This window comes from Zootoca vivipara, chromosome 5 (genome assembly GCF_963506605.1).
Source record: "Zootoca vivipara chromosome 5, rZooViv1.1, whole genome shotgun sequence".
NCBI lineage: Eukaryota > Metazoa > Chordata > Lepidosauria > Squamata > Lacertidae > Zootoca > Zootoca vivipara.
In genome coordinates, this window is record NC_083280.1 from 9,607,976 (window position 1) to 9,632,290 (window position 24,315).

General features: G+C 44.2%; 1 protein-coding gene across 1 annotated transcript; it reads left to right on the forward strand.

The window, feature by feature from the left end:
• The first annotated feature begins 3,903 nt into the window (after nucleotides 1-3,903).
• Nucleotides 3,904-23,439, forward strand: DCUN1D1 (defective in cullin neddylation 1 domain containing 1). Its single transcript, XM_035133489.2, has 7 exons — nucleotides 3,904-4,038; nucleotides 11,434-11,650; nucleotides 12,488-12,656; nucleotides 13,666-13,796; nucleotides 14,185-14,267; nucleotides 14,957-15,053; nucleotides 16,543-23,439. The coding sequence occupies exons 1-7, from the start codon at nucleotides 4,036-4,038 to the stop codon at nucleotides 16,620-16,622; spliced, it is 780 nt and encodes a 259-aa protein (XP_034989380.1). The 5' UTR covers nucleotides 3,904-4,035; the 3' UTR covers nucleotides 16,623-23,439.
• The last annotated feature ends 876 nt before the right edge of the window (nucleotides 23,440-24,315 follow it).

Genomic DNA, 24,315 nt, shown 5'->3' on the forward strand with positions numbered 1-24,315 from the left:
ACAGGAAGTGTTATTCTGAGTTGTGGGTACTTTGCGCATGGTTGGTTGGGATGGAATTATAAGCAGTGAGGTCACTAAATTGGAGAGAAGTACAGTGATAATTACCAGCCAGATGGGCAGGGTATAAATAATAAATTATTATTACATATTTAACCGTGGGCAGACAGACACACACACACACACACATGGAGTGATTACACACCTGAAGTTGGGGGGGGGGGACTTCCTCCAAGTTGACAATGGAGCCGCTTAATCCACCAGTCACATGTGGAGTGTAGTTAGCACCCCACAACAAACCATAGTTAAGATAGATAATGATTTGTTGGGTTGACTGTCCAACAAGCTATGCTTAAATAAAAATGGAAGTGAACGCTTCCAGTGGCAATGTGGGAGTAAGAGGGGAGTGTGTGATGCTAACATAATTTATTCTCATCATGCCAAACTTGTTCAGCACAGGTGGGAAGATGTGGCCAGACTGGTTACTACCAGGCCCAACCCTTATACCCAATGATCAGGGGTGATGGGAGTTGTTCAGCTACAGCTGGAGGACCAAAGGTTCCCCAGCCCTGTTTTAGTGTGAACGGGCCACTGCCTCTGCCTCTGTTTACACCTGAAGGATAATTAGGTAGCAATGCCTTGGAGCACTCAGGAAGAATTGGGTCACAGATTCAGGCAACACAGCTGGGACACCCTTGACCTGTAACCTAAAAACCCTGATATATGTGCCGTAAACTAATTGCCACTTCAAAGCCATCATACTATTAGGAGTAAACAGGAAGAGAAAAGTTGCACCAACCTTTTCTTACATTGTTTGTAGGTTTATAAGCTTTGAACAATTTAATTATCCATCAACTAAAGCTGCAATCATAGATTTGCTGTGTGATGAATTGGTGAACCAGTGAAACTCAGAAGCAGGGCTTGAAGGTAGCAGTATTATCTGCTGCCCCTCCTTGGCAAGTGGTACCCAGCTGGGTATTGCCTCTGAACCTGTCACTTCCGTATCACGTTATGGCTAATAGCCACTGACAGAACTATCATGCGTGAATTTGTCTCATGCCTTTTCCAGGCCAGTGGGTGAATTCTGCAAATTAATTGCACGTTGTGGGAAGAAGTACTTTATTTGGCTTGTACTCAAATCTATTCCCAATCAATTTCATAGCACAGCCCTGAGTTCCAGTTACCTTTGTCTGCTTTCTCAACACATTGGAGACTACATCGGAAGGATAAATCAGATCAAAAAACAAACAAAACAATTTTGCGTGCTGAATAGTTTTTCAGAAATGACAATTTACAGTAATGCCAGGCAGGGGACTGGCAAGATCAGTGAAAGCTTCAGTGAAGTCTGATTAAGTACAGTAGTAGGTTCTGCACTAATTGTTCTTGTTTATTGAGTCATAGAGGTACCAGGAACCAGACATATCCAAGCCAAGATCCTTCAGGCTCCCCAGTAGCTGACACAATCCACATTGTGTCACAAGCAGGACTTGCCAGGAAAAATAGGGCATTAATCCAGATAGTTGGATTCAGGAATTATCACCCCAACATGTATTTTTGAAAAATCATAAAATAAAGAGAATTGGAAAGGGTCTCAGGGGACACCAAACAACAGCATACATCATTTTGCAAATGTTGGGAGGTTATAGCATTGCGAGCAACCCACAACTTCAAGGAGAATAATAATAATAATAATAATAATAATAATAATAATAATAAATAAATAATAATAAATAATAATAATAAATAATAATAATAAATGATAATGTCCCACCCATTTGGCTGGGTTTCCCCAGCCACTCTGGACGGCTTCCAACAGAATATTAAAAACAATACAGCATCAAACATTAAAAACATCCCTAAACAGGGCCTCCTTCAGTTGTCTTTTAAAAGTAAAATAGTTGCTTATTGCCTTGACATCTGCTGGGAGGGCAGATGCAGGCTCCACTACTGAGAAGGTCTCTTTCCCAGTAGGTGGTCAGTCACAGTCAACTGTGTGATTCTGTTGTTTACCCAATTCCCTTCTCTGCCCACTGGAGTTTGTGTGTTAAATAAGGGGCACTTTGAGTTAAATAAGGGGTTTTTTGTTTGGTTTGGTTAAATAATTAGTTTTTGGTTTATTAAATACAGTTATATATTACAATTATACATTTTTGTTATTTAAACTATAAATATCGTGAAATTATGTTTTTTTTCTCGAAGTGACACACCACCTGAGTTACGCTCGGTTTTTTGGCGAATTTTGACACACTAAGCTCAAAAGGTTGCCCATCACTGATCTACCCCATGGGATATTCCTCTCCCCCACTGCTTTCTTCACACAATATAGGTGTTTTCACTCCCATCAATTTGCTACCCTCAAACCAGAATCAAACAGCTGTGATCACTGCCATCACAGATCTATCCCAACCTTGGGAATTGTGGGGTGGGGGCTACATTGGGGTCACCCCGTTTTCTATCCACAATGTGATGTGGGTTAGGTGGGGCATATGCAAATATAGTCCTAGTGAGTTTCATGGCTAAGCAGGGATTTGATCCTGGATCTCCTGAGCCAAAGTCCAAAGCTCTCCTGCGTCCAAGTCCAATGTTCTCCTCCTATTTCACCATGCCGGCTCTCTGGTGTTTATAAAAATCCCATTTCAGCCACACCAAACAGGCGTACACATACAAGCATATACACAGACACACATCCACATCAACTTTCCAATGCCCTCTCTATCAGGGGTACCAGTTTTCTTCCTTATCCCCACGAACCACCTCATTAAAGCCCAAGTGTCTCAGTGCTCCCTACAGGATCATGATCCTCATTCACATGTCAGGGAAGGTGTCATTTGCCGGAAGAGGGGTGTGAAAGAATGACCCTGCTCCCCTTTGCCCCTTAGGGGTCTCCATCTCGCCTCTTCCCATTCAGGTGTGGCCCTACAGGGAGGTGCTTCAATTGCTTCCTCTGGGTGTGTGACCATGGGGGGGGGGGTGCCAACTTGAATACAATATTGGAGGGGGGCCCTGCCCCACATAACCGACCACATGATGTGGCATACACATAAACACACCAATTGAATAGCAATGTCCATTAACTTTGCCCCCCTATTTGTCCATTAACTTTGCCCCCCATATTTAATGGGGGGAGTGAAGGGACCCTGGCCCCATAGACCATCCAAAGAAGGAAGAGGACCAAATCTCTCCTCCCACCCTCACCCCATAAAGAGCCCCTTTGATACGAGGCACGACTCAAATTGCCTTGGGGGGTTTTGCACGGGCGTAGCTAAGATTTTTGTTAAGTGGGGAGGCAGCCAAAGCTGCTTCTTTTTGGGGGGGGGAGGGGAGATTGCCCCCTAAAGTTGTTGAACCTTTTTTTGGAGGGGAATCAGAGGTAAAAATACCCCCCCAAAAGAGGCCATTATGGGTAGCAAGCTCTCCCATTATGGGGGTGGGGGTTTACTTTCGATGTTTTTCCATCATTTTGAAAATGCTCTCCTCCCCCCATTGGGATTCGCCCGCCCCCCACTGAAAGAGGGGTGAGCAACTCCATAAGGCCTCCCTCTGCCCTTTCCCCACATAGGTCACCCCACTGAGCCCCAGGCTCCCGCTGTCACCCCGGGAGACCCCCATCTCCGCCCAGCTTATACCAGGCCTCCTCCGCTTCGCCCCTAAATTTGTGTGTCGGGTGTGTGTGTGTGAGGATCTCTTGCCCCCCCCCCCAAAAAGAGGCTCCCTCAGAGGCGCCTCCGAGGCTTCCTCGCGCGTGAGGAGAAGCCCCCCCCCTCGGCTTGTCGTTCCCCCCCCCCGCATCGCGCCTCGCCTCGCCGGATCCCCGGCCGGCCGGCGGCGGGCGCCGTTCTCGCTCTCCCCACACCACCGGTCGGTCTCGGCCCGGGGCGGCCCCGCCGCAGTGCGCATGAGCGGGTCGGCGGCGGAAGGCAGGGCCCGCGAGGAGGAGCCCCGGGAGCCGCTGCCGCCGCCACCGACCCTCCTCCCGCCTCCTCAGTGTCCGCCTCAGCCGGCCCGGGAGGGGAGAGAGGCCCGCGCGCAGCCCCCACCATGGTGAGGCCCTTCGGCCCCGGGAGGGAGGGAGAGCGGGCGGAGGGAAGGAGGGAGGAAGCGCCGCCATCGCCTGGCAACGCGGGGCCTAGTCGGGGGTGGGGTGGGGGGAGAGAGAGTCGAGGGGGGGTGCAGGGGTGGGGGGCGGCCTCGGCGCCGGTGAGAAGCAGCCCGGCCCTCACCCGGTTCCCACAAGCCGCATATGCTGAGAGGGTCGGGGGCTTTGAGATATAGGGGCTGGGGGTGGGCCCTTCTGTGGAAATCCACCCCCCACCCCTCAGGGAGCTGAAGTGGGGTGGGTGGGATTTTGGGGGTGCCCAAAGGGTTTGCGTGTGGCTGGGCTTCAGGGGTGTCTCTGTAGGACGTGTCAGGGAGGTTTAGGGTTATTTTTCTCTTCCCCCCCCCAAACCTTGGAGGACTGGTGGGGTAACTGATAGGGGGAGGAAAAAACCCCTGGGCATATGGGTGCTGCTTTATCTTGGGTACCTGGGCCTCCTCTTCCTTGTTTCGTTCCCCCCCCCCCACCTGGGGGAAGCATCTCTCCCTCTCCCTCTCTCCCTTTGCATGTTGCACCCATCTCCGTTTGCAGTTGCGTTCTGTGCAGACACCTCTTTTGTTGCAGTGTGTGCACGTGTGCATGCAAGCAGGCGGGTACTCCAGAGAGGGTTAGCTGGGGTTAGCCTGTTTTCAGCAGAAGCTCCCCCAAGTGCCTCATGGTGCCTCAAAATACAGTTTTAACCCAGCGAAAGCGTCCGTGGGCAGGAGCAGCAGCTGCATGGTGGTTGTCCTTAACTGGCAGTAGGGGTGGCATCCTGGCACTTTGTCCTTCAGCTGTGCCTTGTGGTAGGCATTGTTAAATCTGCAGCACGTCATGAGGCTGGTGCCCAGGAGTTGCCGCTCACTACAGGACAGGACCTGGAAGAGAAAGTGGAGGAAATGTGCTTGTTGCCTTCTGCGCGGCCCCCAGCCAAAAACTGCTTCAGAGTGACATAAATGACCTATGGAAAGGCCCATTTTGCCAATGGACAGCTCCATAACCCAGTGGTTGCTCACTTGCAACAACTGGCCGCCTGATAGAGGCTCAGACAAAGGGGCTGAGCCCTGCTATGAACCCAGATGCCAACTCTGCTCCTATATTGTGTCAGGTGGTGCTCTTGCAGATCCTAACGCCAGTAATTCCCCTTAGGGGCTTGGTTGCTCGCTCATCCTGGGATGTGAATGTACCATCACCTTTCATTAATGCCTTTTCGTTATTCACGTAAAAGAAACAGATAGATGCCAAAAAAGAAGGGAAAATAGAGACAGAAGGAAAAACGATACTGAAAAATGGAAATGTTCAGAAGGTAGTGGGAGAGAATCTATTGCTCACCTCAAAATCACCACATTTCAACAGAAGACTCCAAAGTGAGGCTCCGGTTTGAAATTGCTGCACTACAGTTTATGAGCAAATTCGGTTCAGGTTGATTTAAGCTTGACTGGGCTACAGCTTTTCTTCCCACTCCAGGTGTTAAATTAGCATAGTGCACCTAGAAAGATATTGAATATTACCACCACTGACTGCTGTTGTGAACAGTTTGCAAACCTGTTGCTATGCTGCCACTGCCACTTGGATATGACTTTTCCACCTCACTGTGTGTGTGTGTGTGTGTGTGTGAATGATTGCATCCCATGCTGTCCTTCTGTTCTTTGCAGTCCCCCTGTTCATGCTATTTAGGGAGTGGGGTGTGCAGAGGCAGCACAGGGAAGGCGGGATTTTTTTAAAAAGGGGGGGGAGCCTTCTTCCCTCTTTCATTCACAGAAAGCTTTACTGAATCAAAAAGCTTTCCATTGGATACATACTATATACTATATGTATCTGAGGAATAATCTCAGGTAACTGCTGAGTAATATTTTATGCATCTGTTGGAATGAGAACAAGTTCATAAAAGCTTAAGACCATAGAAATCTGTTAGTCTTTAAGATGCCACAAGACTGCTTGGGGATGCATGTTTCATATATTGTTTATGTATGTTACACATTTTTTTCTTGCTTAAGAGACAAGGAAACCATATCAACCATATTTATTCAGATGTAATCCCCTTTTATTTTGGTGGGAAACCATTTTAAGACGGCAGTCGTATGCACACTTACTTTAGGGGGTCTCATTTAGATTGGTAGCTCTTACTTCCAGGTTGTTGTTGCTATTATTTATTAAATTTATATACTGCTGTTCATCCGAGGATCACAGGGCAGCTTCAGATATGTTTGTTAGAATAGGGTTATGAGGTGCAGTCATCTGTATTTACCTTTTAGGCTAGATTTTAAAGATCATGCTGAAAGGCTTCAGTTTCCATACCATTTTTTTGCCATTAGAAATCCTTTCTAAAAGGCAAGCAGAAGAGGAATAGATTTTAAAAAATTGTTTTCTAGGCAAAATTATTTTACAGAATTATTTTACAGAATTTATTCAAGTTAATGGGATTGTTCTATAGTAAGTAGCTTGAAAATTGTCGCCATGGTAATTTAGTTTACATAAATTTAGTTTATTAGTGGGCTTATTAGGTTCTTTCAGGTACTTTAGCCCAGGCATCCCCAAACTGTGGCCCTCCAGATGTTTTGGCCTACAACTCCCATGATCCCTAGCTAACAGGACCAGTAGTCGGGGAAGATGGGAACTGTAGTCCAAAACATCTGGAGGGGCGAAGTTTGGGGACGCCTGCTTTAGCCTGTCAAGCGGTTTGAGAACGTCTAACTACTGGCTTCCTCTGCCATATTGCACAGGCTTCATGAAAATGCCATGCAAAATTCTTCAGGAAATACAGTGAGTGTACCGAGGCTCCTGAACTACTCAAGGTGTTTTGAGTGCATTTAACTTTGGCCTCACAGCACACACACCCAGGATGTTTTCTCCTTAAAACTAATTTATTGCATTTGCACAAATCAACACCCAACTTCCTGTGAGGAGACTAACACAATGGAGCACTTATCCAGTCTAAATATAAGCTGTGACAAGGCATATTTATACTGTAATAAGTGTCTCAAGAGGTGTGGGACACCTTCCTTGTTCTATAAATAATTGGGCTAAAGAACTAGAAAATGATTGGATATGTCATCTTGACTTGACATGTTTGGATATATAATTAGGTTCCAAGTTCGTTCTTGCTATCATAAGTTGGTGTTCTTCAGTAAATGTGGGCCAGTAAATTGAAGCTGAATCTTGAAAAAATAGAGGTGCTGTTATGCGTTCTGAGTTCTTGAGGGCGGAAGATGGCCAGACGGCCTATTTTTGATGGGATTGCAGTTATCTGAAAGGTGCAGATCTGTAGCTTGGGGGTGTTCCTGGATCCAGCACTGTCACTGGAGGCTCAGATGTGCCTTTTCCCAACTGTTTTGCCCCTCATGGATAGAGATTACTTGGCCACTGTATTGCACCTTCTGGTAACCTATGGATTGTATTGTTGCAATGCATTTTACTCGAGGCAGCCCTCGAGCTAGAAACTTTAGCTCAGGCGTCAGAAAACTTTTTCAGCAGGGGGCCGGTCCACTGTGCCTCAGACCTTGGGGGGGGGGAACTACATTTTGAAAAAATATATGAATGAATTCCTATGCCCCACAAATAACCCAGAGATACATTTTAAATAAAAGGACACATTCTACTCATGTAAAAACACTAGGCAGGCCTCACAAATAACCCAGAGATGCATTTTAAATAAAAGGACACATTCTTCTCATGTAAAAACATGCTGATTCCTGGACCGTCTGTGGGCCGGATTTAGAAGGCGATTGGGCCACATCTGGCCCCCAGGCCTTAGTTTGGGGACCCCTGCTTTAGCTGGTTCATAATGCGGCAACCAGATTACTGGCCAGGTTTCCTCTTAGATGTCATATAAGTGTGTGAATTAGGCCCCAGATATATGAGTGTGTGTGTGTGTGTGTGTGTGTGTAGGTGTAGGTGTAGGTGTGTGTGTAGGTGTGTGTGTAGGTGTGATATATATATATATATATATATATATATATATATATATATATATATATATGAGAGAAAAACTGCCTTCATCCAGCCAGAGGGGCTATTCTTGGTAGTTTCACTGCCCTCAGGATTGCGAGGAATGGCAGCCTGGGAAAGGACTTTCTTTGTAGTGGCCCCCAAATTGGAGAACTCCTTTTGCACAGAGGTTATGTTCTGGGGCTGGTGCATAGACATAAAAGTACATGAACAGTCTTACCTTCTGGATCCAGTGTGCCAAATGGTCTTCCCCCTCAAGCAAGGCAGAGAGCTTTAAAACTCTTTAAAGCTTTGCAAGATATTGTGGGCCCGTTGGAGATCTTGTGAGAGCCTCCCAGAGCGTTGTAAGAAAATCAGAGAGCTTAAAAGTTCATTCTGGCCAGATACAAACATCAGCAACAGCAGTTTGGTCGCAGTATGGGGGTGATGATTATTGCTCTGTTGTCCTCAACACCTGCTCATTAAAAAAATAAAAACTTAGTTGGTCTTTAAGGTGCTACTGAAGAAATTTTTTAATTTTGTTTCGACTCAGACCAACACGCCTACCTACCTGTAACCTGCTCATGATACTGTGTTTTGGGATCGTTCACTGATATTTAAAGAAATGTAGCCCCATTGAAAGTGGTTCACAGGTACTGAAGTGCTGAGCAACATGGAGTTGCTGTTCAAAATGGCACTATCCTTTCTCCCTTGTAACCTGCCACATCATAATGTCGGCATGCAGCACATTTCTCTGCCTGTGCTCCACCCCTTAAATGACAGGGAGGGGGAAATACACAACACAGTGACATCACAACATGGCTAAGTGCTGATGAACACTATTGTGGGGAGTGGAGAGACTTTAACAGGGAGGTCCTGGCTTTCTTTCTTTCTTTCTTTCTTTCTTTCTTTCTTTCTTTCTTTCTTTCTTTCTTTCTTTCTTTCTTTCTTTCTTTCTTTCTTTCTTTCTTCCTTCCTTCCTTCCTTCCTTCCTTCCTTCCTTCCTTCCTTCCTTCCTTCCTTCCTTCCTTCCTTTCTCTCTCTCTCTCCTTCTCTCTCTCTCTTTTTAACAGCAACACACCTGTTATATGTAGTTCCACTCCAAGAAGTTTCCTTAAGAGTGTTGAGTTAGCATGCCAAAATGTCACTTCCTTAAAGCTGTGCTAAGGTGCCTTATGCCCATTGTTGAGGGCTGAGTTCCCAGCCTCACTCACTGAACAGCCAGCAAGTAGTTTGTGCTCGTTTATCTTAGCACGTGTTTGTCAAAGGGAAAAAGTAAACAACCTCCCGTTTTTTAATTTGTGTAGACAGCATTATGGAATTGTATTTTTTCAACTTCCTTTGTTTAAATTTGCTGTGGCTGGGATGCAAAACTAGTTTGTTTGTTTATTAAACTTGTATACGGTAGATACCAGGGCAGTTCACATGATAAAAACCCAAAATAGGCCAAGGTGGGCTTTAGTTTCTCAAGCAGCAGCCCCCGTGCTGCAAGGCAAATAGACGAGATTAAAAAGTAGTTTGTGATATGCCACTCTCTGCATTTCTTGCTCTTTGAAAAAGGAAGGACAAAGGTTCCATGGGTCATTCCCAGACCCTTGGGCACACCTAAAGTAGCTCTGTGGATTTTGGCCCGCATATCTGACTGTATAGAATGTTGGTATTTGCTTTCATGTGTTTGGGTACTTTTTGTGTGCGTAGTTGTACGAACTTTCAGATCTTTTTCGTAGGTTCTGTTCTGAGTACCCCTGAGTGCATGTTGAGGTTTGGTGGGTGGGGATCTCGGCTAAGGTATTCCCCCCTCCATGCAGTGGTGTCCCATCTCTGAGGTGTCAAGGTGGCAGCAAATTTGCTGTTTTCCAGGACACAAGTCAAGAAGACGGTTTTTATTCTTCCATGTATTTGACAGATGATCTCCTTTACTGCTTCTCACTGCTCTTTTTGGTTTAAATTGTAATGTTCTTTGTTGTATGCATGTTTGTCTTGTTAGCCACCTTGAATATTTATTGATAAAAAAGCAAGAGAGAATCTCTTCAAAGAAACAATACATGATAAAAACACTTTGTTTTTTTATGTACAGAAGCACTTAAAATAGGAATCCCTATAAATAAACTTGTAATACAGCATCTTTCCTAGTATAAGTTGAGAGACATGAATAGGAATTCAGTGAAGCTGTATTCTGTTTGTACCATTTGTGGCTTTTATACTTGTCTTCTTAAGCCAGGGGAAAATAGGTAACCAAAGATAGATGTGGATTCTTATCACAGTCGTAATGTCTGAATCCACTAGCTTTATCATGTGACTGTTTGGTGTAGTTTCTCCACCAGATGATGCTATCATATGGCCTTGTTTACTGGCTATGAATCTCCATTAGTCAGGAAGCCAAATTAATTGTTGTGTGATAATGGAGCAAATACACCAACAATTTGCAATACTGAAGACTGTGCCAGGCTGTTAGCAATAAGGCTTCAGGGAAGGTATAGGCTGTGATCTAAAGGGGCATACACATATGCTTCCTGCGTGCTCCTGCATTTTTGCATTTTCATTGCAACCTCACATAGCTCTTATACAACACTTCTTCCCCAAATTCTGCCAGTAGTTTAGCGGATTCGGTGTGAGAACAGTTTATAGCAGGGGTAGGCAACCTAAGGCCCCAGGGGCCGGATGCAGCCCAATTGCCTTCTCAATCTGGCCTGCGGACGGTCCGGGTATCAGCATGTTTTTACATGAGTAGAATTTGTGCTTTTATTTAAAATGCATCTCTGGGTTATTTGTGGGGCATAGGAATTCATTCATCCCCCCCCCCGCCCCAAATATAGTCCAGCCCACCACATGGTTTGAGGGACGGTGGACCGACCCACGGATGAAAAAGGTTGCTGACCCCTAGTTTATAGGAAACCTGCCAGTAGTTTCTGTGTAGTGCTGAAACCTGTTGTGCAGGTTTCCCTTTTAACTGCTCTCCTGGAAACTGACATATTTGGATACATGCGTGTTTCTTTGTGTCACAGCTGTTGTCCCCTCCTAAGCCCTGTAATGTTCTTTCTGTGAAATGTTCAGAGGATCTGCCATGAGTGTTTCTGTGGCTGCTACATCCTCCCAATCACAAAAGAGCAGGACACATCCATGAGCCAAGTTGCTGGCTGTCTCAAGTAGAAAGGGAGAGCCATCACACAATGTTTTATTCTTGATTCTGTTGCATAGCTTGTTTCTTGAACTTGTGAGCTGCTTTGGGCACCATTGAGCTTGGAATTGAATTCTTAATTGGAAGGAGTTGAACACCACAGGTAGGCTTTCTGTATGTCTACCTTAATTCTCTATCAGGTACCATTCACTTGAGGAGAGTGGCCCTTTTGAGCTATAGGTTGAAGTTGAATACTCCTCCTCAGGTAAGCACATGGGAGATCTCACTGTTCTTGTGTTTTCTGATACTTTTCTAGAACAAGTTGAAGTCATCACAGAAAGATAAAGTTCGGCAGTTTATGATCTTCACACAGTCCAGCGAAAAGACCGCAGTGAATTGCCTGTCTCAGAATGACTGGAAGCTAGATGTTGCAACAGATAACTTTTTCCAAAATCCTGAACTGTATATACGAGAAAATGTTAAAGGATCATTGGACAGAAAGAAGTTAGAACAGCTATATAATAGATATAAAGGTAAGTATAGTGCAGTTTTTCTTTTAAAAAAGACGTGTTATATGCACCATTTTGCTGGCAATAGATTCCATTTGCAATCCAGGCCAGAAACTTGAGTTTCACCTGTGGCCAGAACAGACCAAGAACGCAATGCCCTATAAGCATTATAACAAAGGCTACCCTTTATTTATGACATTTTTATCCCACCCTTCCTCTAGGCAGCTCAGGGTGGCAAACATTCCCCCACCATCCCACATTGTATCCTTGCAACAACCATGTGAGGTGGGTTAGACTGAGAGATGGTTAAAGGGTCTTAAGGTGAGTGTCATGACTGAAAATAGATCTGGACCTGGGTCTTCCTTCTGATTGCTACACAGATGCTTGTTCTTGCTGTCATGCTGCTAGACTTACTGGCAGAGCATCTGGGTTGCCCGGTTTGTTCTCATCCTCCCAGGCAATCATTTGTCAAGCCATCTCATCAACCCTGAGACACAGGAAAGCCTTCCTTTATCTTCTCCCTAGAATCTTTTGTCCTGGAGTGCATTTTAACTCCTCCTCACAGAGGTAAAATCCAGTCCTTCAGGAGCACGTTGGGTTGAGTCATGCTCTCTTTCTTGAAATGGGAATAAGTGACCCACCTTCCAATGCAATTGTGATTGCAGGTAAGATGAGGTTTGCAGAGGGAACGCAATTAAACAGCGCACAAAAGTGAATGCTATGTAGCAGCCGACAGCATTTAATGCCCTTAGGAAGCAGGTTCTTGAACTATTGCTCAGCTGCCATACCTTTTATTAGAAATGGTTTCAAAAAGACAGATACTTCCATTCATTTTATTTTGTTTCACTCTTATACTCCAAGATCCTCAAGATGAGAATAAAATTGGCATAGATGGCATACAGCAGTTTTGTGATGACCTCGCGCTTGACCCTGCCAGTATTAGTGTATTGATCATTGCCTGGAAGTTCAGAGCTGCGACGCAATGTGAATTCTTAAAAACGGAATTCATGGATGGGATGACAGAACTAGGGTAAGTGCTCAACGACTCTATGAAAGTAGGCTGAGCATGCTTTTCTGTGCAAGGAAAGGTTTGTACTTCCATGCTTGAAGCAGAATCTTACATAACTCGGGAAGAGCCATTCAAACTCTTATCTGGTGGAGGAATGTGTATTATGTATCTGTGTCTCTATGAATGAACACAATTTATTTCACACACACACACTTGATTTCCCAGTGCCAGCCTCAGGTGCAGCTTTGCAGTAGCACCTCTGGGCTCCTTTCAATGCAGCTCCCTCAATCCTGGCAGCTCCCTCAATCCCCACGAAGCTCCTAGGAAATCATACGTACTGCTACTTTCAACTCAGTAAAAATATAGGTCTGGGCCATATGCTGAAATTTAAAACACAATGCTCCATGCAAATCTTCAGCTACCAGGAATTCAAACTATCTGATGCATACATTTGCTCAGTCTTTTGTCTTCTAAATGCCAATAAGCATGTTGGTGCAAGGTTTGATTGAGGTGTGAGGGAGCACAGATGGTGTATTTGAGCATGGCATTCTTTGCGCTCCTGATAATGCATTTCTTTGAGACCTTGTCTGTTCACAAGAACAACTCACCATCTGCCAGATTGTTGAGATTAAACAGCCTGTTTTCACATGTTGCCCCTTCCCAGCTGTGGTATTTTGTTTGATTTTTGTTTGATGATGTTTGCCGCTGTTATCATATCCATAGATTTGAACAGAAGAGGAGTTGGAGCCTAAAGGGGGTTTCTTGTATTTCTTGGAGAGGTGGCCTCAGCCTCTGCCTCCCAGGAAAGTTCCACAAATGTGTTGGTGACAATGTATTTTCAGCACTGCTTAACTGAAAAGAGAGCTTCAGGAATGATCAAATGATATTTTCTTCCCATTACTTTTTTTGTTAAAGCAACTGTTTAGTAATGCCATTTTACAAAGTATTTAGAACATGATCCTAAACTAATGCAAAGAAAAACTTTTGTGTTTGTTTGTTTTTTAAACCAAATAAATAAATCCAACAACAGATGTGACAGCATAGAAAAACTAAAGGCCCAGCTTCCAAAAATGGAACAAGAATTGAAAGAGCCAGGAAGATTTAAGGATTTTTATCAGTTTACCTTCAACTTCGCAAAGAATCCGGGACAAAAAGGTTTAGGTATGTATGCCAATATTTTCCTTGTACAGAAGTGAGTGATCTACTGCATTGAACATGGGCAAACTCCTGCCTGCACTCTGCCACAACCCAGGATCAGGACTGGGAAGCCTCGGGCCTTCCAGGTGTGGCTGGACTACGACTTCCATCATCCCTGACCATTGGCCAGGCTAGCTGGGACAAACAGGAATTAGAGCCCAACCACATCTGGAGAACCACTCATTCCCCAGCCCAAGATCCCAAAGCACTCTTAAGTGCTATTGTACTGAGAGAGTGTTCTTTGCAACCCTCACTTTTACTGTGCACCTTCCGAACAGGTGTGTCTGGACAAGGGGGGAGGGGGAAAGCCTCAATTACTTATTTAATTACACCATTTTCTTTAATGTTGCAGACTTAGAAATGGCCATCGCCTACTGGAATTTAGTACTTCACGGACGATTTAAATTCCTAGACTTGTGGAACAAATTTTTATTGGTAAGCGCAAGTATTAATTGCCTCATTAGTAATGACTAAGTGCCCAATTCTGGTAGGTTCTGCAGCCAACATTATTGCCTGATTCTTCCCTACGGGACCCAGATCAACAACCTTTGCTGCACGTGGCATTGGTCAGCAGCTAGCCGCCCACCACCCAAATCCACACTGTAGATAACCGGCAGCTTTCCTTGCCCCAAAACCTTGTTTGATTTTAAAACTTGAAGAAAGAGGGTGTTGGGATGACAACTAAAAGCAGTAATCCCAAATGGCATTCTTTTAAAAAAGGATTATTTTGGATATCTCTTACAGAATTATTTTGGGGTTCCCCCCCCTCCTGACCCACCATGGTTCTAAAGCCTGTGGGACTTGCAGCTGTGTAAAGCGCCTGACTGGCTTTGCTACAAAAACGGGCCTGGTTGGTGGGCTGTGTTTGACTTCACAGGTCATATGTGAACATGCAGTTGTACTGCAGGTTTTGTATCTTGAGCCACTAGCCCAGTCTGTTCTTATTGGCAGTAGCTCCCAAGGAGTAAGAACAGGATTCATAGCCAGTCCTAAGGGCCTCTCAACTGGAGATGGAAGCTGGGACATTCTGCATGCTCTTCCATTAAGACAAAGCCTCTCCTCTGGCCCTGCCAGGGACGTCATTTATAGCTAATGCTTTTCATGCTCTGATTTCCCTCAAACAGGAACATCATAAAAGATCTATACCAAAGGACACTTGGAACCTTCTTCTAGACTTCAGCGCAATGATTGCAGATGATATGTCGAATTATGATGAGGAAGGTAAAGTTGCTATTTGTTCCTCTTGGGGCACTTTGGCCTGTGTAGAGTCCTCTGTCCCCAAGAGGCTTCTCCCCCTAAGTGATCCTGCTTTTGCCCTGGACCTTCAGTAGTTTCCTGTTGCCTTCCCCTGCGACCATAATTTTCAATTCGTTGGCAATCTCTGATATCATAAGGGGCACAGTGGGTATTAAAACAGTTTCTGGAAAAATAAAGCCACTCATTTCTTGCATATACCGAGCTCAATCCAGAACGATTCTAGTCATTGCCATCCTCATAGTGACCACGGATCTAATTATGGCAAGTGAGCCTCTCCACAGCAAGAAGCGCCTGCTGCTGTTTCCACTATTGAGTTGCTTCTCCTCTTACGCTACTCAGTTGGGTTCCCAGGCTGGCCCCCGCGCCACTGAATCTGCCACACACCCGTGTCCAGTTGGCTGAACTAACCACCATGTGCGACTTCCCTTTCTGCCTGCCCTCAAGTGTCCTGCTCAGCTCCCTAGACTTGCTCTCTTCAATCCCTTGGGTGCTAACGAGGAGCTGCCTCTCTCTGCAAGATGGTGGGGTGAAAGACAGCTCTTAGCTGTGTACAGCAGGGGTGCATTTGAGGGCTGCATTTCCTTCTTAGCATTTCCTTCTTAGCCACCTTCCTTCAAGGGGCCACTTGGCAGTGGTGGGTGGGACCAGATGCGGATGGAGCAATGAAGGTGAGTGGGCAAGCTCCTGCACATGCTCTCCCCTTCCTGCAGGCAAATGAGGCATTTTCAGAACACAATCTAGCCAGAAGTAACACCCCATGAAAGGAGCGAAGAAGGACAAAGGGTGTGGGTGGTGGTCTGGGGAGACTCTCAAGGATCAGATAGAGAGGCTTGGAGAATCTCTGTAAAGAGGAGTGCAGAAAACAAGGGGAGGGGAGCAAGCCTTGTAAACCTCTCTTTTGTGTTGGGCAAGGGTAAGGTTGTACTTGCTCGGCGGGGAGCGAAAGGCACTCTGCCCACGTTTCGAAGCTTTTTAAATATAACCCTGCTGGCCCTGGCTTGATCCAAAGATCTCCTTCAGCAGGGTGCTGTGTGTGGCTCTGTGAATGCTAATATTTCTTTTCTTTTCTTTTAAAAATTGTATTAAAAAACTCCAAATTAGCATATCCAAGAAAAAAACTTAGCATTCAATCTTATAGAACCTTGTATAAAGTTTTCTGACTAATTGCTCTCACTTTTTAAAATGTGTGTGTCAAAAAAGTGGCTGTCCCAGGATTTAAAATTTAAAGATTTTTTTAAAAAACGAAATGATGAAAATAAAAATTCTGGCCATAATTGGAGGGCTGTTTTGAGGTAATAATGCATGCGAAGAGCTTGGAACACATAAAATGCTAAATATTTTCTGGTGACATTTTCTTGTAACAGCTGGGGGGGCGGGAATCATAGTCCCCAACTCTTCAGATAAGGCATTCTGGAAGCTTAATAATTCCACCTCTCTCCCTCTTTTCTTGCAGGGGCATGGCCTGTTCTTATTGACGACTTCGTGGAATTTGCACGCCCTCAAATTGCTGGAATAAAAAGTACGACAGTGTAGTGCTAAATGAACCTTCTAGAATGTACATAGTCTGTACAAAATAAACAACATGGGGGAAAATTGCACAGTCAATTTCTGCTGACTGACTGAACAGGACTGAAGACCAATCCTCAAGAAATAAAGGCTGGGGGTTGAGTCAAACCTTTAAGGATCTACTTTGGACCATATCAGACGATGGGTGGTTTGGGCTTCTCATCTAGCCTGGGCCAGCCTTACCCATTTGAAAACTCCAGCATTGTGGATATCATTCTTTTTCTTTTTTAAAAAATGAAGCACCCTAATCCTTTCCATAAATCTTAAAATGCTTTTTGGATTTTTTTTTAAATTTCTTGTTCCTCTTAAAGGCACATGCTGTCTTCACCAAGCAAAATCTTTGACGTAATAATTTCACAGATCAGCATCACAATCTGTTTCAGAAAAGCTTCAAGTAGCACACCTTTGGGCTAGCTGCAAAGACTTTGCTGAGAATATCCTAAAAGAGTGATTCGTTGGATCTGGTTCCGTACAGTCTGTTCACAGCTATTGTCCATGTGAGTGGCAAGGGGTTTCTTTGCTTTGTTCTAAAGCAAATGTCAAAAATACCCCGGCAAAAGGTCTGGGCTTTTCTGCCCACCAATATCGGGCTACCCAGCTATGTAGGTGCTTGACTGAAGTTCTGTTGTATCTAACAGTGAACACTGCTGAAACGCAGGAGAGATACGGCGCTCAACAGTATCCATATTTTGATAATCTAGTCGGAAACACTGGGTGCCTAATGTTGAAAGGTGAACCATCCTTTAGGGCCCCGATCCTCAGTAGCTGGGCCATGTGAATCTTGCTAAGTCTCTGCCTGTCCCTCATGCTTCTTGCTGTGCCCCCTGCCCCCTGCCAACACTCGGTGGCTTCCCTTGTCTGCCAGCACTCCAGCCTTGACCACCGCGTTTCTTTGCAATGCCATGCATGCAGAGAGAAAGAGGCAGGGCCTGGAATTCCTGTGCCCACCTAAATTAGTGATACCCTCTCCACCACCACGTCCTCAATAGACTGTCTTGCAGCTGACTTGGATGATACCATTCCAGGGCGGCAGGGGTGCCCTCCTTCTTCAGGGAATTGGGGCACTTCTTATTATCCCTCAATCCTTGGGGCGAAGTATCATGGGTCATGTTATTTCTAACTTCCAAGAGTGGGGTCGGGTTTTCTGATAGGCCAGCAGGATTCATCCTAGAATGTGGGTGATAAGTTGCTCACAACTGCTCTTAGTTACCCAATAAATTTTTTTGTAGCATCTCTTTGTCCATGAAATCTTTCCTGCCCCCATTAACTTCTACTGAAATGTTAAAACTTGAATACAGTACTGAATTTATAATGTTTGCTACACAATACATAGAATCCTTGATTAGGGCCAACAGAGGTTTTTGATTGTGGGTATAACAATGAGTGTGAAATGCATTTTATTCTATATTTGATGGTTTGAGCCATTAATACAAAAATTTTATGATGTTAGCGGTACTGACATTATGGTCCACGTCCTTCATCGGTGACAGGCAACTTACCGTATTAACTGCAGATCGCTGTGGTTATCAAACAGAGGCATGCCTACTCCGAGCAATAGTTCTGCCAGGCTCTAGCACATAGACACCTTGAGCAAGCAGGAACACCTCAATTCATTTTTGCAATCGTGGCCACAGAAACCCCTGCGCGAGGTTATTGCTAGCACAAGAGCTCTCCTGCTTAAGTGAAGCCTTTGTGTGAGCTCCAGACTTGCTGGGTTCAGAAGTTTATCTTTCCTAAGCAAGTACATATTATAACTAGCGTAATCCGGCCAGATGGGTTATTAAGCGCTATTAGTGGGAGAGTCTATCGTTGACTCTTTGGTGGTGCTTAACTTTGGCTGGGTCAGGCGAAATGTTTTGCTTAACCATGGTGGAGAAATTGGGAGTGCGCTTTGGGCTCATGACCCGTTCTTCCCTTTTAGCCGTGTATAGCGATCCCATCTCCCCAATGCTTTAAGACAGAGTTTGAAACTTAAGTGAAGGAGCTAGTTTGCAAACCTTGGTTAAAGTTGACCACAGTATTGATCTTGGTTCAAGTGCCACACTAAACATGATTACTAAAAGGAACGGGGATAGAATTGGCATGGGAGAGAGTTGTTGGGAGCCCCTGGGATCTCCCAGTGCCTAAGCAATGGGGAAACCTTTGCATCTGAACTGGGCTCCAGTGCACTTCATTTGCTTCTACACTTGTGTCCAGTTCACAGAGTTTGGCTTTTCCTTTTGAGCCACAGCTTTAGTCCTTGTGTTTTTACATGACAAAAGCAGCACTTGAAACGCCTTCTGGCTATAATGTCATGTAACTTCATGAGCGATACTAAGCTGTTTTCTTGAAATCATTTCGCAGAGAAAACACGAGTTTTCCCATCCAATATTAGAAGTCCTTTTCTTTTAAAAAAGGAAAAGTTCAGGCTTGGCATATTGTGTCCTGTCTCATTTATCAATAAAATTAGAAAGAAAGAAAGAAAACACTTATGCACATGCTAAATAATTTTAGGAAAAATACTTGAGTATTAAATTGTTTTATCTTTTTAAAAACCTGTATGAAATTGTGAGAAAGGGGCTTCCCCTTTTCTCAGCTGTGCCCTTTTGGTAAAGCTCAGTCTTGTGTTAATTTAAGAAAACCATTAGATAAAAATTGGGAATCCCTTCTTCAGAAGCCAGAGTTGGCAAAGTCAAATATATTGCTTTACTGCTTGCATTGTTTCTTTTCTCTCTCTCGTGTAAATATCAGTGGAGACTTGAATTATGAAAACTACAAGGTGTGTGTGCTGTTTTCAGTCTTAAGAAAATTTGGGTACAGTTTTTTTCAGAATGACTCATTGATGTATGCTGTGTATTTTTTGTGTTTTGGTGTTCCTTTCCCCCCCAATGAGATGTACTTAACTCTGTCCTTGTGGAGAAGGTTGGGGCATAAATGCTGTGCTGTTTTTTTTGTTTCTTTTTAAAGAATTCCTTTTGCAATGTTGAGGCCTTTTCAACAAAATGGATTTTGCCATCAGTTTGGTACTACACAATTTATAATTACTGTGTAATTATAAAACTGCATTACATAAAGCATTGCTGTCTTAAGTAGCAGAGAAACTAAGGTTATTTGTGTGATTGCATCTCTGAATTTTAAGAAGATTGTTCAGTTCAACAGGCACAAACTGGTCAAATTTTCTTTTCAATGGGAAGTGTGCTATCAAATCAACGCTTGGTTGGATTGTGTCCAGTGGCAAGAGATGTTTGGCTTATTGTTGGCTTGCTTCTGAATGTAAATGCCCAGCTCTACGAGAGACTGAAAAATGCCCAAACTTTATGCCCATTTGTATGTGTTGATTTTTTTTTTTTTAAAAAATTAAAAGTTGTGAACCTTTTTGGGTTGATAGTATTCATAAAATCAACCCACTCTTCAACTTGGCAGTAATCTTCCCCTTCACAAATCACTTTCTTTTGCCAAATATTAGAAAAAGTGAATGCTTAAACAAAATTCAAACCCTTGTATTTGATTTTTTATATATATATACCAATATGTAGAATTAGAAATACCTTGCTACATGAAAATATTTGGGAATCAAGGCTTTTATTTCAGTCACGTGATCAGAATCTGTAAGTTAAATTGTAACTACCTAGAAAAATCCCTCCGACAGACCAGAGGCAATAAAGTTCCGGCCCAGTTGTCATGGTGAAATTTTTTGTTTAAAAAACAACCCCAAACTTGATGCATTCTAAAAAAAAATTAAAGCAAAAACAACTCATGGCAAGGAATGAGAAAGCAGAACCTTGCCAACAGCCTCCTGTTTGCCACAACATTCCACAACTTTCTGGTTACGCAGTGGAGGGGTTTTTATTCCCAGCTGTGGCACATTGCTTTGCGATTACTTGGGGCGGGTGGGGGAGAGAGACTAAGGTACCTCCATGTTTAATGTGGTTGGTGCAAAAGCTACAGCATTTGTCTCTTGAACAACCTGTTAAATAAAGTAACTTATTTCTTAAAACTGTTCTCTGATGAAAATCGATTTGAGTAAGTTAAAAGACGATTCATATAGCTTTAAAAGCTTTTACTTTTCTCACGGGTCTTCTGTTTTCAAGATGTGACGGGAATTTCCAGAGGGCTCTCTTGAGCAAGAGGAGCAGGTTAACTTAGGAACATTTTACACATTACACAGAGGCAGATCTCAAATTTGCCCTCGATTGTGCCGCGAGTGTAAACTCCACATGGCTTCTTAATGAATGTACCTGCGTGCTACATGCATTTATATTAATGATATTTTGGGTGTACACCTAGAATTGACGTGGAGGTAAGGTTGCCACCCTATGCTCAAAACTCCATACCTCTGAAAATTGATGGCAGGAAGTGAGGAGGAATTAAAGAACCTTTGAATGAGGGTGAAAGAGGAGAGTGTGAACTATGGTCTGAAGCTCAACATAAAAGAAAACTAAGATCATGGCCACTGGTCCCATCACCTCCTGGCACATAGAAAGGGAAGAAATGGAGGCAGTGAGAGATTTTACTTTCTTGGGTTCTATGATCACTGCAGATAGTGACAGCAGTCACGAAATTAAAAGACGCCTGCTTCTTGGGAGAAAAGCAATGACAAATCTAGACAGCATATTAAAAAGCAGAGACATCACCTTGCTGACAAAGGTCCATATAGTTAAAGCTATGATTTTCCCAGTAGTGATGTATGGAAGTGAGAGCTGGACCATAAAGAAGGCTGATCGCTGACGAATTGATGCTTTTGAATTATGGTGCTGGAGGAGATTCTTGAGAGTCCCATGGACTGCAAGAAGATCAAACCTTTCCATTCTTAACAAAATCAGCCCTGAGTGCTCACTGGAAGGACAGACCCTGAAGCTGAGGTTCCAATACTTTGGCTACTTCATGAGAATCGAAGACTCCCTGGAAAAGACCCTGGTGTTGGGAAAGAGGGAGAAGGAGAAGGGGACGACAGAGGACGAGATGGTTGGACAGTGTTCTCGAAGCTACCAACATGAGTCTGACCAAACTGCGGGAGGCAGTGGAAGACAGGAGTGCCTGGCGTGCTCTGGTCCATGGGGTCACAAAGGGTCGGACACGACTAAACAACTGAACAACAAAGGAGTTGTTAAGATTCTTTACACATTCTTTACACTTGCTGGAATCTAGTGAAAAATTGAGGTCCAGATCTCGTTTGGGGGAAAAAAAAACCCTTTATCAGCAGTGTAATGATGTTACAAAATCAGCAGCCTCAAAGTACAGTACACAAAAAGTTTCTATTTCTTGGCTTCTCCCAATTTGCAAGTGCTGTATTGATGCTTAGGCACTTGTGAGCCAACTCTCCATTTACTAGATATTTAGAACACTGGGTGACCCCCCAGCCTAATTTCATGTGGGTGGCAAGGAAGGGGGAAATGGAGACTGCATTGCAGTCTCTACGATTCTATGCTATTGTGCACCCTAAAGAAAGCTTGCACATATTGCAGCCCTGCTTTAAATGTGACTAAACAAGAATCTAAACCAGTGCGTTAAAATCTGCAGAGTAAGGATGGGGAACCTGTGGCCCTCCAGATGTTAGAATCAAAGTTTGAAGGGCCCTTGGATTCAAGTGGGAGACTACTGAAGCCTCATCCCTACTTTGGAAGCGCAATGAAAGACACAAAACACTGGAAAAAGCTGCCACCTAACTATTTGAATTCCCTGGTTTTTTTAAAAAATTGGCAGGTGGATAGCAGAGTTGCAAACCTTTTTCTTTTCTCTACTTGTGCACAGACGATTTGCAGAATGCACTGAAACACGCAATTCCTCACCCTCAAATCCTTAAGCACCCATTCTTAAGCAGTGAAGAAAAGACAAGTGGCATAAAAGTCAAAAGATTTATTCAATAAATATAATTTCCATAAACTTTTGTAGAACAACCTATTGACATAGCAGTACGATCAGCACGCTATATTAAACTCTGTTTCCACAGAGGATCTAAAAACGATGGTAGAGGTGGCCACAGTACCCGTGGTCAAGATTACTTGGTACCTATTATTGCTCTAGTTTCCAACAGGCTGCTTTAATGTCCAGCTTGCACAGCTTCAAACAGCTAAGATGGGGCTGCATTCGGTGCTCCTTCCAATGGCACCATGCAGGGGCCTTTTCAAACCTTGAGAGCAGTGCACCCCACCATGCTTGTCCACAACTGAGTATCAAGAGGGCTTGCTCTTTCTTCATGAAGGAGGACCAATTTGCAGGACCTTGAACCAAGCATGTTTGATGAAGCGCAGTCTTTGGCATAGTAAGAATAATGTCTCACACCTGAAAGCACCCTCGTTTTAAAAATAAAGTATTTCCCAGCTTCTTTAAAAAAACAAGTCAGTAAATATTTAATTCTGCAGCTAAGTAACAAAATAGGCTTTCTCTGAAATGGTAATTCTTGTTGAAAACGGTGAGTACACACACACAACAAGCACAATCTGTTGCACGGGATCTCATTGAAACCTAAATTCTGCCCCAAGCTGGAGATTATGAGCTGTGCTTTACCCACCCACCCTACTGAGGCCGAATTACAGCACAATCCTATCCAAGTTCACTCTGCTACAAAAGTCCACCATGCACAGTGGAGATCAGAGACAGCAGGTTTGAGCATGATCAACCATCCCTTTGCAGCGATTTTTCTCCAACTTGGTGCCCTCCGGCCACTGCATGTAGTACTTCAACAAGAGGACGCCAAGTGATGGAAAGCACACCCTGCATACTTCCTAATACGTCTCTGGGCCCTTCTCAGTCAAGGACTTATCATTCTACTGTCCAGCTGTTACGGAGGTTCAACACATTTACATGACACATGGCAAAAAGGATAAAGATGGCCATAGTTGTGTCCGCCACCAAATTATTGTTGGCATTGCTCCATGATGAGCACACAGGCTCTACTAGTAGTTAGTCCCTCAACATTTCCAGGGTCCAGCGTTACCCAGATTTCTCAATGTGGGTTTAACACAAACGTCCCTCCTTCTCCCTCAGGCCAGTCTACACTGCAAATCTTTGGGTTTGCATTCCTTATCCCTGGGGAACCCGGGAAGTTCTGTAAGTGTTGGCAAATGTGTAGTACCTGCACCCAATTGCAATCCCCGGGATTTTAGGGAGCAGAGCCACAGGAGGTGGCTATGCATCAACTCCCCAGTCCATCTAGCTCAGCAGTGTCTACACTGGTTGGCAGCTCTTTGGGGTTCAGCCCAAAGTGTTTCAAAGCCCTACCTGTTGACGCCAGGGCCTAAGCTTGGAACCTTCTGCATTCAAAACAAGGTCTCTACACTTGAGCTACCTGAACTCCAGCTCCTGGCTGCTTTTCTCAGCTTTTCCTATTGGACATTTAAGTCACTCCTGCATGATATATAGAGAGATTTCGATAGACAAATGTTCTACTGATTGCATGTTAGAGACAGGTCCCTGTATGTATGCTTATTTCTTGTCTGTTGTTGTTTAATGTAAACAGAGTGGCTGAGTTTCTTTCTCCAAGCAGAGGATGGCCAAGTCCCGGAAAAATCTGTAAAGTCTGAACTGGTTCTAAACAAGGGGGCCTAAACACCTGCTGATTTCCATGGCCATTTAAGTCTCCTCTGAACTGCACACATTGTACTCTCCAAGCCATGGGTGAAGAACTCATGGCCTGCCCCATATTAAGTGGACTACAGCCACCATCATCCCAGACCACTGG

Excerpts from the sequence above, each read along its gene's own strand:
- DCUN1D1 (XM_035133489.2), top strand. Across the intron at positions 12,657-13,665 it reads GATGGGATGACAGAACTAGG|ATGTGACAGCATAGAAAAAC; the intron begins GTAAGTGCTCAA and ends ATCCAACAACAG. Across the intron at positions 15,054-16,542 it reads GTCGAATTATGATGAGGAAG|GGGCATGGCCTGTTCTTATT; the intron begins GTAAAGTTGCTA and ends CTTTTCTTGCAG.